The sequence below is a fragment of the Dermochelys coriacea genome, chromosome 2, assembly GCF_009764565.3.
Source record: "Dermochelys coriacea isolate rDerCor1 chromosome 2, rDerCor1.pri.v4, whole genome shotgun sequence".
Classification (NCBI taxonomy): Eukaryota; Metazoa; Chordata; order Testudines; family Dermochelyidae; genus Dermochelys; species Dermochelys coriacea.
Window position 1 is genome coordinate 58,284,830 of NC_050069.1, and position 15,441 is coordinate 58,300,270.

The 15,441-nt window shown below is 41.4% G+C and overlaps 1 protein-coding gene across 2 annotated transcripts; it reads left to right on the plus strand.

The window, feature by feature from the left end:
- The first annotated feature begins 523 nt into the window (after positions 1-523).
- On the plus strand, positions 524-14,934 carry RPL7 (ribosomal protein L7). Of its 2 annotated transcripts, none has more exons than XM_043507712.1 (7): positions 524-552; positions 3,714-3,816; positions 4,503-4,669; positions 5,541-5,678; positions 6,474-6,583; positions 8,728-8,938; positions 14,869-14,934. In XM_043507712.1, exons 1-6 carry the CDS (start codon positions 539-541, stop codon positions 8,934-8,936), a joined length of 741 nt encoding a protein of 246 aa, XP_043363647.1. In that variant the 5' UTR covers positions 524-538; the 3' UTR covers positions 8,937-8,938; positions 14,869-14,934. The 2 variants fall into 2 exon arrangements, with proteins under 2 accessions (XP_043363647.1, XP_038244891.1); XM_038388963.2 differs by lacking the exon at positions 524-552 and adding an exon at positions 2,230-2,369.
- Positions 14,935-15,441: the final 507 nt, after the last annotated feature.

Below are 15,441 nucleotides of genomic sequence, written 5' to 3' on the forward strand. Positions count from 1 at the left end.
CACGGGGCGTCGGTGGGATCCGCCCCCGCACGCCAGGCCCCGCCCCCACTCCCCAGCGGTCCCACCACCACCGCGCGGCCAGCCCAGAGCCGCTCTCCGCCGCTGCCGGAGACACACGCGGCGCCTCGCACAGCGCTACGTGCCCAAGCCCCAGCCACTCACATCTCTCCCCCCGGCCCCCGCCGCTCAGCGGGCCTTCCGGTCCCACTTGCTGCCAGGCGGCACAAGACACATCTCTCCACGGCGGGGACCTCGCGGTTGGGTTAGAAACTGTCCTCCAAATCGTCCAGCTAGAGGAGGGAACGGGAAGGGACTACATGTCCCAGAATGCAAGGCGGCCCCCTTGGCCTACAGGTCCCAGAGTGTAGTGCGCCATCTTGAGTCCGGCGACTTCAGGGACTGCATGTCCCAGCATGCAATGCGGCCTACAGCCTTTCAACCCGTCCCGGAGCCGTGGCCAAAGTGGAACTTGGTATGATGGGACTTGTAGTTACCACCGGCCACATTGCTTCTCGGGCGAGCCCACTGTTTGAGGGTGATGTGTAAACTGACGTACGGACCAGTTCGTAGTGTTCGACAGAGAAAAAAGTTCAGCATATTATTGATAGTCAAATTCTTGCTATAGGACAATAGTTATTCTAATATAACAATTTAATTGAACATTTGCTTGTGAATGTATTTTTAATTCCCCTGCATAATGACAGGTTTCAGAGTAGCCGCCGTGTTAGTCTGTATTCGCAAAAAGAAAAGGAGGACTTGTGGCACCTTAGAGACTAACAAATTTATTAGAGCATAAGCTTTCGTGAGCAATGCATCCGATGAAGTGAGCTGTAGCTCACGAAAGCTTATGCTCTAATAAATTTGTTAGTCTCTAAGGTGCCACAAGTACTCCTTTTCTTTTTAATTCCCCTGTTATTTACTGTAGTTTTAATAAGATTCATGAGTGTAAGGTGCTGTACTAGTATAAATTAGTATTACCATTTGTTTTTACATCTATAATACTAACATAGCTGTTGTTCAAATGCCAATGTATTATTATTAATTCAACATTTTACAATAAGAGTATCTAACACCTAGCATACTTTTGGATGCTGTAAAACAAATAAATTAAAATAATAGATAGTAACACTGTTAATTATTCTGGGACAAACTGCTTAACCCTCGCTACACATTCAGTTCCATTGTTTTCTATAGGACTGCTCTGCATGTGTGTAACTCTACTCCAAAAGCAGTTCCACTGAAGTCAATGAGAAAACTGGAGTAAAGTTTTGTCCCTATGTAAGCATTTGCAGGATTGGGGCCCTAGAGCACAGTGGGTGGCCATCTGTAAAAATACTTAGATGAACAGACTATTTTAGTCAAGTGGATGCAACTCCATTGAAGTTCATCTGTTTATGGCAGCGAAGCCTTAAATGACTTTTCAAATTGCACAATGAATCAGCTGGCTGCAGAGATGGGAATGGAACCTAAGAAACTTGGGACCTAAAGCTGCAAAGACTTAAAGTCACATTGAAGTCCGTGGGACAATTCACATGAATGAAGTTAAACTTGTGCATAAGTGTGTGCGAGACTGGGTCTTTGCTCAATTTCCAGTCCCTTTTTCTCACCATTAGGTGAGACCCAAAATAAAATTAACAAGATTATCCATTTAATGCATGATTAAAACTAGTTAAGGCCACAAATAAACAGAACATTGTTAGATTTTAACAGTAATAAGCAAGTTTCTTTCTGTATCAACTTTTTGAGATTTTCAACCTCTTCCGTGGCGTAAATTGTGTTGATATATGTGTCGTGTCAGTACTCGGCAAATAATAAAAATAAATAATAACCCTGATCCTATTAAAGTCAATATTAACACTCAGGCTCAGGATTTAGCCCCATAGAACATCTCTCGGAGCTGAAGTGAATCAGTCACGCTATGGAAATGAACTATTTAATGTAATAACAATAGTGATTACATTTTTAATTACACCTCTGGGCCTGAACACTGTTGGGACTGTGGATTGCACCCAGCTCAGCATGCTGAAGCTATAGCGAAGCTGGAGCGGCTTTAGTGATGTTTTAAGAGGGAAGTGTTTATAGCCTCTTCCTCTGGGTCTGTAAAAGCTTACTGTGTGTTTCAATGAGACATCTACCCTCCGCTTTCCGCCCCTACATTCCCATCCAGCTCTGAGCCCCTTCAACTTGGCCACCGGTACAGCTCAGGCACTCACGTAGTCAGCTCCCTATTCCTAAATTGTATTCAGGCACCGCGTTAGACAGCAAAACCCAGGGCTTTTGGCGTTAGCCCCTTCCCGGACCCGATTCTTTAAGTGTATGATGCGCATGCGCGCGCCCTCTTTTCCGGTGGGGATCATGGCGGGCGTAGAGTAAGTGCCGCTTCTTTGCCAGGAAAATCCGCTTCCATCCGCGGCGTGGTGGCCTCTTCCCCCGGCCGGCTCCCCGAGCTCGACCGCCGGGGCTCTGCCTCTCCGCTGCCGCTCGTATTGACCCACCTCAGCTCCTCCCCGGCGACCCAGACCTGCGTGTGGCCGGGGCGGCCTGGGCTTGGGGCGGCAGCGGGGGTTGGTTCTCCGCGCCAGGTGTGCGCAGGACTTGATGGAGAGTCTCTTGGGTGCGGCGGAGTCCGAGGGATGCGGCCGCCTGACTGCGTAGGGCCCTGGTGTTGGAGGAGGAAGGGTATCTGGGAGCGGGGCTGGGGTTGCTGGGGGAGACATGTCGCTGTTCAGGAACCATCATGATGGGATGGGGCAACAGCGTGTACAGTCTCGTGTCCCATAGGTAACGCAGCAGTCACTCCTCTCCTTTCTTGCCCTCTTAATGTGCTGTATGAAGCATTGTTTAGGGCCAGGTGCTGCCTTTAGATGCATGGAGCTAGTGGGAGTTGTGCCCCTGCATCCAAGGGCACGGTTTAGCTCTAAATGGACGATGCATTACAAACTGATGTTGCTCTTCTAACATTATAAAGTGACTTCCTAGAAGGTCTTTCAGACAAACTCCCACAAAACTTAGAAGTTGAATTACAAGCGTCAGTGATTGTGACCTTAGACTTCCTTCATAATGAAGTATCATTATGAAATTTAATTGGTATTCAAGCTATAGCCAGGGATCGCTACAGCCACCACTGCAGCAGTTTGTCAGCAGTTCTTGGACTGTCCCTGGACTGACTTGTATTCAGAGCTAAAAGATCCGTTTTTTGAGAGAATTTGCCTCAATTTTAAGCCAGAATGATGGTTTTTAAGTAGAATGAAAGAACAAAAAATTTTACACTCCCAAATGGTGTCTAAAAGGAAAGTGTTGGATGATCATCTTTCAAATTGCTTGTTGCTTTTAATTTGTAAGTATTCAGATAAGTGGTTGCTTTATAAATATCTAGAAGTAGCAATAAAGGGCAGTTATTTTGTGGTGAGATGTAGCTATTTAGCTACATACAACAATACTAGTTTCCTTATCTGTGGATGAAAGAGACTATAAGTACACACTATAATGCTACGCAGGAGTTCAGGCCTGAGTAAGATACAGGGAGGCAGAATGTAATTGTAAACTGGTTCAGGACACTGAGGCCGGCATTTTTGTTTCCATGTGTGGTTTATGATCTCAAAGCTGCTTATAATAATTCTTAGTTAAACTAAATTTGAAGATACACCTTTCATTCTTTGTCATGTGAAAATTATAAATAGACCCTCAAGTCTTGTTGTTTTTTAATAATTTAGAGGAAAGAAGGTGCCATCTGTTCCAGAAAGCCTTTTGAAAAAGCGAAAGGCTTTTGCTGATATAAAAGCCAAGCGTCTGAAGAGGCTAGTGGTTCAAAAGAAGGTAAATATTTTAATAAACTTATTTGTTTGAATTGTTTGTTTATACAGTAAAGGCAACTCTAATACATAGTGATAGAGATAGAATTTTAGTAGATCTTAAATCTGATATATAGACAGCTGTTTTGTTAATCACTGACATTTTGCAGGGTATTTTACAATTCATTCACGGATTATTGATCAAAAACAGAACACGCAGTCTGAGTACTTTAAGTGACGCAAAACACAATACCCTTCAGAAAGAACAGTAATTTATGAGAGAGTAATCTTAGAGGCCGTATTATGATTTGAAGTTCAGAGTTTAATGTTCATTGGTATATGGCAGGAAGATAGCCTATTCAGTAAGAAATTGTGTATTGGTGCACTATGACATATTTATTAAAGGCCTTTTTAAATTGTCCAAAATATCACTAGTATTACTCTAAATAGTGTAGTGTCCAAAGTGTTGCATAGTGTCCACTAGTGTCCAAAGTGTTGCAATAAATTGTTGTATGCACAGGAGATGCTACAGTACTTTAAAGCTGAAGTTGATTTTTTTTCTGCTTTCATGTGTTAGGATGGTGTTGTGTATCTATTATACACATTTTGTAAAGCTTATTAATCACTTGGAATGATATAATTGAGCTGTTGTAAGTAAACATGATTATGAACATGGTGTACTTTTGGATGACATTTTATCCCTAATTTCAGCTTCGTAAAGCGCAAAGAAAACTCATCTATACAAGAGCTCAGGCCTATCACAAGGAGTACAGGCAAATGTATAGACGTGAGATTCGTATGGCCCGAATGGCACGCAAAGCTGGCAATTACTATGTACCTGCTGAACCAAAACTGGCCTTTGTGATCAGGATCAGAGGGTAAGATATTTACCATTTTGGACTATGGTTAAAATTCATGGGGAATAGATTCATTTTGTTAAGAGCTGTGGGGAAAATTTGGCCTCCCCGTATTTGATACAGCAGCACTAGAGTATTTAAAAGTTCATATCATTTGTAATAAAACCCTTCCACGAGTAGGACACAGGTAGGTGTGGATTGATAGTACTAGCAGAGGACTCATTGAGTCAGTCTAGTTCCTAACCACAAACCCACAAATGTGTTCGGATCAAAGCCCATGTTTTGGCATTGTCAGTAAAGAGGCAAAGTAGCAACTGTGCATGGAGAGTGAATTATTCTCATTTACATTGCAAAAATTAGTATTATTTACTTTTATAACATAAACTGGATAATATGAATAAGTCTGCAGACCATTATTAATGAGGCATCATAGAAATCTCTCTCTCCACGTTTCAGAACAGCTTGTTTAAAGGTGTACTAGGAGAGAGAAATTAACTAGTAATCCAGGAAGAAGGCTGTTTAAAGAAGGGTGTGCCTGGTTCTCATTGAAGGTGAACTATATCCCCGGTTGTTTTCTGGTGGGGGCACTGAATTGTGAATCAAGAGTATCACCTGCCGGCTTTGCTTTTGCTCAAGAGTAGGTCAGACTGAGCCCTTGTTAGCTTGTTGAGGAGAGACACTAGATTAAAAGTAGATCTGCTTTGAATGAAAATTTCAGAGTATAAAATAAAGATGGTAAAACATAATACAGTTCAGTACAATTGTTACTTTGAATCATTGGTAAGCATATAGCTGATTACTGAATCAAAGCCACATAGCCATGTAGATCAAATTAATTGATTATTATTACAGACAAATATAAATCTAAGCATATCACTTATGTACTTTGTAGTATCAATGGAGTTAGCCCAAAGGTCCGTAAGGTATTGCAGCTCCTTCGCCTGCGTCAGATTTTCAATGGCACATTTGTAAAACTCAACAAGGCTTCAATTAACATGCTGCGGATTGTTGAACCCTACATTGCATGGGGGTAAGTGAAGTTTTCAATTTAACTTTATCAAGTGAATTTGAAAAGCAAAATACAGGATGTATTGCTCAACACTGAAATAAGTAGCATAAAAAGTAAACACAAGACCTGGTCTGACTCTCTGTCATGAATTCCCATTGGTGCAACATGAAGCATTTTGCATCCATTGTGTTGCACTGGGTTGTTACCCTTGGCATGCTAAGGTCCCTCTAAGCTGCGTGGCTGCACAGCTGCCTATTGAGCATCTTGCTGGTGCTCAGGGCTGCAGCAACAAGAGAGAGCTCTCTCCAAACCCTGGACCTACTGCGGCGCCCAGCCCTGGACCTGCAACAGTGGCAGGACAGGCTCCCTGACCCAGCCCGGTCGTGAACTTACCATGGCCAGGGGATGGGCACCCTGGACCTGCCATGGCTGGGGAAGAGGCACCTCTCCCATCCGGCCCAGGTGCTGCTGCGGGGAGAGAGAGCTGGGAGGGGGTAGGGGAGGGGAGTCCTCTCTACCCACCGTAGCCCCAGGTAGCCCCACTGCACTCCAACCCTCTGTCCCAGCCCTGAGTCCCCTCCCACACTCCAAATCCCTTGGCCCCACCCTGCCACATGAATTTGATATATGCACCAATATGGAGGTGATGTGTGCTCATAACAAAATTTATTCCACACAAGTGAGAAAAATTAGAGGAAAAACGGCTGGTATGTGCGTTGTCCTCATACTAAACTCAAATAATTTAATATAGAACTTCATTTTTTGGCATTATTGAACGAGAATCCCAATCACTTCTATCTCACTTCTGTATTTCAGTTACCCCAATCTGAAGTCTGTGCATGAACTGATCTACAAGCGTGGTTACGGCAAGATCAACAGGCAGCGCATTGCTCTGACTGACAATTCTCTAATTCAGCGGTGTCTTGGTAAATACAACTTAATTTTTTAGCAATGACTTTGGTTTAAGATTATCTGATTTAGCTAAAAATATGAGCTTAAAAATTCTGAACACTACCTCTATCACTAAAAATAGGCTTTAATATGACAATAAATCACTGTCTTGGCAACTTGATGCAAAGCAGGAATGAAAGTATTAGCTTTTCCTATTAGAAATCAAAACTTTCAAAATGTAAGGTAAATTAAAGTTTTACTAACTTTTATAATTTGACTAGGGTATTCAACTATAAACCTTGTCTCTCAGATTGATTTGCATTGATTTCTAATGGAAAAACTGATAGGTCAAGCAGGAGCCTTTTAAGAATGAAAATATCTGAGAAATCATTACCACTAAGAGTGGAAATACTGAAACAATGGCAGGTATTTCTAAACTGTTTTGAAATAATTTCCTAAGTAAATATGCAGTTGTCAGGGTTTCCTCCCCACTCTGAACTCTAGGGTACAGATGTGGGGACCCGCATGAAAGACCCCCTAAGTTTATTTCTACCCGTTTAGGGTAAAACTTCCTCAAGGCAGGAACTCTTTGCCCTTGGAGGGTACGCTGCCACAACCAAGTGATTTAACAAAGAATCAGGGAAAGGACCACTTGGAATTCCTATTCCCCAAAATATCCCCTTCAAACCCTGCACTCCCCTTTCCTGGGGAGGCTTGAGAATAAACAAGATGAGCACAGACCAGCCTTGGTTTTTTTAGGACACTAAAAAAAAATCAGATTCTTAAAAAAAACCAGAACTTTATTAAAAAGAAAAAAAGGTAAAAGCAGCACCTCTGTGAAATTAGAATGGGAGATAATCTCACAGGGCAGTTAGATTCAAAACACAGAGAATTTCCCTCTAGGCAAAAGGTTAAAGTTACAAAAAGAAAAACCAGGAATACACCTTCCTCTCTTTCACAGAAAATCACAAGCCAAAACAAAAGGAAACTAATGTATTTCCTTGCTAGTACTTACTAATTCTAATGGAGTTGGATTGCTTGCTTTCTTGATCTCTCTCCAGCAAGCACACAGAACAGACAGACAAAAGCCCACCTCCCCCCATTTGAAAGTATCTTGTCCCCTTATTGGTCCTTTTGGTCAGGTGCCAGCCAGGTTACCTGAGCTGCTTAATCCTTTACAAGTAAAAGGATATTGTGCCTCTGGCCAGGAGGGATTTTATAGTACTATATACAGGAAGGTTGTTACCCTTCCCTTTATATTTATGACCAGTAATCAATATCTTATATCTAATCAGATTTTAAGATTTTGGGATATTAGTTTAACATTATGGTGCAGGAAGTTAATTTCCACATTCCATATTACTGAATGTTGGTGAAACCTCACCCTCTCTATTCATCTGGAATTAAAGGCAAAATAGTTTGTCTGTTAACAATTCAAATTGTTCTTGTTTGCTTTACCATTATTTACCTGGTTCACTAAAAATAGCAGTATATGTTCTACCTTTATAATTTGCTGAGATCTGAAAGTCCATTATTCTTTACATTACAATGCTAAGAATTGGGTTTGCACAACACGAAACACTCAGTTCCTGCGTTGTATTACCAGATGCTCTTGGAAAATCTGAACTCTTGATGTTTAAAGACTACATTAAATACAGCAATGCCATTGATGCATTGTTCACTAAATCCTTGCAACAGTTAATGTGAGATTTAAAAAAAGATGAATTTCAGTTAAGTGCAAGTGTGTAATCTGTGTTGATTTAACTTAATTTTTCTTAAAAGGCCACTATGAAACAATGTTTACCAAAATTCCATTGGATTATCATGGTTTTCTTTTCCCTTTCATTGCTGGTTTAGTATTATAATATAAACAAGCTTTCTGTAGTGTTTTGCTCTCTTTTTTCATATGTAAGGGGGAAGCAAACCATTTGTTTTTGATTAGCAATAGAAACAGCCTTGAGGGGAAAAATAGTACACAACTTGTTTTGAAACATTAAAGCAGAGCATGCTGATTTGTGGACATTGACTTGATCTCAAGCAAACAACTTGAGGATAGCATTGGTTACTAATGAACATAACACTCAAGACACATTTTTAATTGTGGATAGTGTTTTGTAGGTAATCAGGCCTTGGGTTTTAGTCAGATAGTCCTGTATAATTACTGTTTCCTGGATTTCAGAGAAATATGGCATCATCTGCATGGAAGATGTGGTCCATGAGATCTATACTGTTGGCAAGAACTTCAAAGTGGTGAACAACTTTCTGTGGCCCTTCAAGTTATCTTCTCCTCGAGGTGGAATGAAAAAGAAAACTATCCACTTTGTGGAAGGTGGAGATGCTGGCAACAGGGAAGATCAGATTAACAGGCTCATAAGGAGAATGAACTAATGGTAAGACACTTAATGTCACAGGGCAAATGTACCTTAAAATTACCATCTTTTTTACTTTAAGTATGCAGTAAAGGACGTGAGCCAGTGGATGTGGAAGGCAAAGTTGCTTGATTTTGAGGGGGGTATGTAGTTGATGTATATTATCTGTTTCGATCACACTGTTAGAGTGTGAAGCCTTATTGAACTAGTTTGTCCAATATCTGATGATTAACTTATTGAGTGCTAAAATCTTCAAGGGTTATAAAAAACATGTACAGAAATTGTTTGAACCTTGATCATAACTGCTATGTATTTTTCCCCAACAACTTACTACTAACTTGCTAAACAAATAATTTAAATATTTAACCATTCTTGGGATTTGTAATGGAAATGTTGACTGCCCTTACTGGCATTAAAGGATCAAAAGTAGTAGTCGTTCCCAGAAAGCTTCTTGCTTTTGCTCTTAGCCATCAATTAACTTCATCTGGCCCCAAGGGTTCTTTCTTGTATCCACTAATTTAGGTACAAGTGGTCTCTTTGAATTTGCAGAGTCAGATGTGCTTATAGAAATGGCAGGGGACAGGGTATGGACTATAAAAGCACTTCTACACTTTTAATTGAGTGTGTGTATTAACATGACATCTCTGTTCCCTATATTAGCCAAAGTAATAATCTATTTCAGAAAACAGGCAAAAGGAAACCATAGAGCAAAGTTAGTATGGATTATAGAAATGGTCACAGGGCCTGAGGACTACCAAATTCCTATAGAGGCTGATAAGAAAAAGGTCGGCCCACCAATGTGCTCCATGGACAATGCTACGATGCATTTTATTAACCCATATGTGTTGGGTTTTCTAATGGTGCTATTCGTGGACTGTGCTTGGCACTAGAGCTCATCAGGAACTTTGACAAGGTTTTTGTTGGAACATGCCAGTTTGGCAAAACTGAACTGGTTAATGGGAAAGGATGTATTCTGTCAAGTTTTCAGCTCAGATTTTTAAAAATTTCAAAATTGTCAAAACACTTCATTATGACATCTGAATTGAAAAATTCTGGGCTTCTGGTTCAAAATGACTGTTTTGAAATTTAAAAAACAAATTCAAAATTACTGAAACTTTCAGTTGACCTAAACTGGAATCTTCTTGGATTTGGGGTTTGTGAAAATTTGAGATTGACTGTGTCCCCATTTGGAATGGGAAATTGTTCAGAATAATTTTTGTTGGATGGGAAAACTGTTTCTACTCGGCTGTACTTGGGACCTCTTTCATATCAGCCTTTGGTGACAGGCTGATACCTATGCTCTGAGGGTAATTGACCACTACACATGCGCAGAACTCATGTCTCCACAGATTTTTGTTCTGCCACAGAATATATATTCTGCTGGAGGGGGCGCTGCAGTTACACCATTTGCCCATTAGGGGCTGCTGTGGCACCAGAAGAGAAGGCAGCAGAGAGGGAGGGGGAGAAGCAGCGTTCCTCATAGTGGGGCCCAGATGAGGAGGCATGGGATGGACAGAATAGGGGCTGCTGGGGGTGGTCACAGACTGGGGTTTAGAAAAGCTAATGGAGGGCACAGACTGGAGTTTGGGCTTAGGAGCTAGTAGGGTAACAGCACTGAGCCAGGGCCCCGGGGGACAGGAGAAGATGTGCCTGACTGAACGGGAGAAGGTAGAGGTCAACCAGGGTGGGAGGCTCCCTAACAATTCCTCCCCCCCCCACCCCAAAAAAAAGCCCTGTTCTATACTTCTCCCCTCCACATCCAGCAACCCACCTGGTTCACTCCCAGGCTCCTTCCCAGCAATTGCTTCCCTGTCCCTCAGGTCCTCCATTATCCCTGACTCCCCCCGCCCTCCCAAAGTCTTTGCACTGCTTTTGAGGGGTGCTCGACGTACGTTTCTGTATTGTAGTTTAAATGAATTATTACTCAAAGGTCTGTATTAGATTCCTTACGAGGCATATTATTTGTCAAAAAACATTTCCTGAATCTTTTTTGGTCTGTATTGTTAGACATATTTGCTGACAAGTATTTTGAAATAAATTACTAAAATAATTGAAATTGGCATGATTATATTGTTACTTTGACAAATAAAATATGCAGAATTTTAAAATAGTATGCAGAAAAGAGTGCATCATTCAGTCTGCTCTTCCTGCTCTGAGCATAAGAAGGTTTCTGCTTCTTCAACACACCCTCCCTCTTCTTCATTTTCAGAGTTCTCTGTTCCTCTGGCAAACTCTTCAGTTATAGTACCTTCTGTTGCTGTTTGTAGCTTTCCTAAGCAGCAGCAGACTGAAATGGACTTGGTTCTTATTAGCTAACTGTTGCCCATGGGGTTCTAAATAGCAGCTGGTCTTATCAGTTTTCTTCTGTTGCATGTCTACGGTCTGAATGGTAGCTATAGAGATGCACTGGAGCTATGATAAGAGTTTTGTGCTGCACTGACAGAGCAGAATAGACTGCATACAAAGACTTATTGGGCCATTTTAGCAATAGGGCATCACAAAGCACTGCTTTAAAGAAGAATAAAGGAAATATGTACCCTCACTCCCTTAGAGAAATTATGCATTAGTAAGGCTATGATTTAGTCATAGTTAGGGCCCTACCAAATTCATGGTCCATTTTGGTCAATTTCATGGTCGTAGGATTTTAAAAATAGCAAGTTTCATGATTTCAGGTATTTAAATCTGAAATTTCACTGTGTTATAATTGTAGCAGTCCTGACCCAAAAAGGAGTTGTGGGGAGGTCGCAAGGTTATTGGGGCGGGGGGGGGGGGAAGGTTGCAGTACTGCTACCTGTACTTCTGAACTGCTGATGCTGCCTTCAAAGCTGGGCAGCTGGAGAGTGGTGGCTGCTGGCCAGGAACCCAGCTCTGAAGGCAGAGCCACCACCAGCAGCAGCGCAGAAGTAAGGATGGCGTGGTATGGTATTGCCACCCTTACTTCTGTGCTGCTGACAAATTTCATGGGGGGAGACTAGATTTCATGGTCCATGATACATTTTTCATGGTGAATTTGGTAGGGTCCTAGTTAGGAGTATTTTTAGTAAAAGTGATGGACAGGTCATGGGCAATAAACAAAAATTCACCGCCTGTGACCTGACTTATACTGTAAATATCCCTGACTAAATCTGGGGGGAGAAGGGGTGCGCGAAAAGTCACAACATTCTTGACTTCCATGACAGACACGGAGCCCTATGCATTAGTATACAGAAGAATAAGACAATTTACTGCAGTTGCCCTTTTTAAAAACCCAAGCACCTAAATTAGATTAAACATGCTCAACATCACTGAGTTTACTGTACTACACTACAAAATAGAAAGCCTTCAGATTACTTGCTCATTAGAGATTATGAACACCTAAATGCTTTTCTGTGTCCTTAAAGTAGGAGAGAAGGCATTAATTTTTAAAAGGTGAGCTTTTATGGCTGTGAAGATACCTTCCCAATGTCAGCAATTCAAATAGTCATTGAAACAATGTTTCAATTAACCCAAACTGGATTTTTTTCCCCATTTTTGGGTTGTTTTGCTCTTTCCATTAGTCCAGGGGTGGCTGGAGCTACAGGTGCCAACTTTCCAATGTGCTGATGGCAGAGCTCACTGCTCAACCCCGGCTCTGCCCCAGGCCCTGCCCCCCACTCCACCCTTTCCCACCCCCTCCCCTGAGCCTGCTGTGCCCTGGCCCCTCCCCCCCAGAGCCTCCTGCATGCCACAAAACAGCTGATCAGGAGGTGTGGGGAGGGATGGGAAAGGCGCTGATCAGTGGGGCTGCTGGTGGGTGGGAGGCACTGGGAATGGGGGAAAAGGGGAAGCTGCTGATGTATTAGTGTGGCTCTTTGGCAATGTATATTGGTAAATTTTGGCCCCTTCTCGGGCTCAGGTTTGCCACCCCTGCATTTGTCACTTAGGGTTGACTGGAGATGTGGAGTGTTTTCCTCCCTGTGGGTGAATGGGCTGCTTTCTCTGAAACTACCTACTCATAGCAGTACAGGTGTTTTGTGATGAGCTCTGAAATTGGCCTACTTACTGCTTGCTGGCTGTCTGTGTGCTTTAAGTTCTATGGATCAAAAGTTTCTGTAAGAGCTTGTTCTGTAGCTGGCTAGTCACATGGTGCTGGTTTCTTACTCCACCTGCAAGTAGGCAATTTAAAATGTTAAATATTTTCTAAGTAAGCAATTAGTATTTCCAGGAATAGATGGTTGGCTGGTGGAGAGGGTGGAGTAGACCATTCTTTGAAATGTTTGGGAGCTCTTCTGAATAAGACTTGGAGATTGGGATAAAATCATTGTATTACTATTATGTTAGTCTAGTGATCACACTTAAGTTTTGTAGAATTTTTTTTATTTGGTTCTGATGGGATAACTTTCTGGGTGGTTAACAGCGCAGTTCTTTTAACGTCTTTCCTGGAAATTTTAACAAATGTGATGAAAATACACTTCTAAAATGCTAGTAAATAAATCTTCAATCATTCGAAATTGAGCAAAACTGCCTTTGTTAGATGTCCGAAAACTGGATGGCAGTTCCCTCTTGTCTAAATAAATTGCTGTTTTTTTCAGTTTTATCCCAAGACATTGCTCTATAGCCTATATCAGTATGCAGTCTGCACTCCCATCAATGATCTTTGCCTTTTAAATTTACCCAGCATGATGGAACATCATTGTGGCCTAAGCTTCCCAGGAGCTTTGTGTAGGAAGGAAGTTTAAGCCATACTTTTTCCTTTCTTCCCCTGAATCTGGATAAGCTGCCTCTGTGTTCACATATACAGATGGCTCAAGTTCAGTGAAGTGGTGCTTGTCATGATTTTGATTGGTGTTCCACCTCAGTAACATTCCTTGTCACTAGCTGGGATCAGTTTCAGTCATTCTATACTAGTTCTACAGGTCAATACAAATTGCACTTTCATTTCCTTTTAATCACACTTCCTTGTTCTTATGCCCTTGCCATGTTATATTTGGGCTGCAGGTATCAGCAAAGCATTTATAAAAACTTCTATAGACAACTTCCATTGGTCTACAGCTCTTGTAAACACTTTTTTCCCTTTTGTTTCCATTCCTTGCGTTTTCTTTCCTGCAGAGAATCCCAGTTACTTTACTACTATCTACTGTAGTTGTTTATACACATTCTCTTTAAATATATGAACAATGAGTAACTCTTTGGAAAGACTATTCAGTTTTCTTTCATTACAAAACTTTGTGAGGAGGCTGAGAATTTTCTGCTAGTAATGTAGTGAAAACAAGCTCCCTGGCTGAATAAGGAATAGTGTTCATCTGAGCTAATGCCCATGTAAGCAAACGTCTTCTAAAGGGCAGTATGCCTGAAGGTGAACATTAATTTCAATTTTACATACCTGTGAGGGTATGATTATTCTCCTCTGCCCCTTTGTCGACATTAGGGAGATTTTCTAAATATTTCTTATTGTTGACAGCATTGTCTCACCTTGACCAGTGTTTGTGATGGGATGCCCAATGCAGCTGAGTGCTTTAAGCTTTTTTTGCTTAAAATTCCCTTGTATAGACCCAGGACTCATAATAGTAACATAGGTGGAGTTGGATTGAAGTGCATTTTTATGCAAGTTTAGCATCAACATTAACAGCAGGGACTATGACTTGACATAGTGTTCTGCCTTAAGTACTAGCTTTCCTCTTCATTCAATGTAGTCTTGCTTCTTCCTTTTGTCACATGAATGTTGTTATATTAGGAGACATGTTCTAAAGCTACTGTTGGTAGACAGTGCTTTATTGTGAATAAAGAGACTTGGGTATTGAGGTTGGAGCTATTTGACTAGCATAGGATTCTAGTAAAGTCAAATTAAATAGTTAGCACCTAAGGGTCTTTTCAGTCTGGTTGAAAATATATATAAAGTCACATCAACTGTGATAAACTGATAGTTCTGCATGATGGTATTATAGAAATTAAGTCAAATAATATTGTTAATGTTAATTTGTCTTCTCTTTCAGGTGCCCAGCAGTGGACTTTCCTACTCTGATCTGTTAATAAAAAAAAATTCTGTGCATAAATCTCAAGTCATTTTGCCTGGGAATTTTTCTGTAGTATTCCTGCGTAGTCACATTGTCTAGAAGTGGGCTTTAATAGGGTATTCCCAAAGCTTCATAATTAAGTCAGTAGTAGAGAAATACAAGATACTACTACTTTTATTTTACTTCACACACGTTCTTCCTCTCCTCAAATATGAAGTACCTCCAGGGTAAGCCAGTCCTACCCTCTACAGTGGAAATTCAGAAGTAGAGAGGCTTTTTTTTTTTTTTTTTGGAGGGATGATGAGTAAGTCTTGTTTCTGCTCACTGACTGAGGCCCTAGGAGGGCTGCAGAATCCAGGTTCAGCTTGCTGCAACATACATCTGGCAAACCAGTAATTTTCCATCACCCTTTTCCCGAATTTTTTTCTGCGCTCCCTTAGTCAGTCAGGCAAGACTCTGCAAAGCTGCAGACTAGCTAAGGTACACACAAGAGTCCAGGCTCCTCAGGTCTGCAACAACAAAATAAGGTTCTCAGCACCCCAACACCTTTAA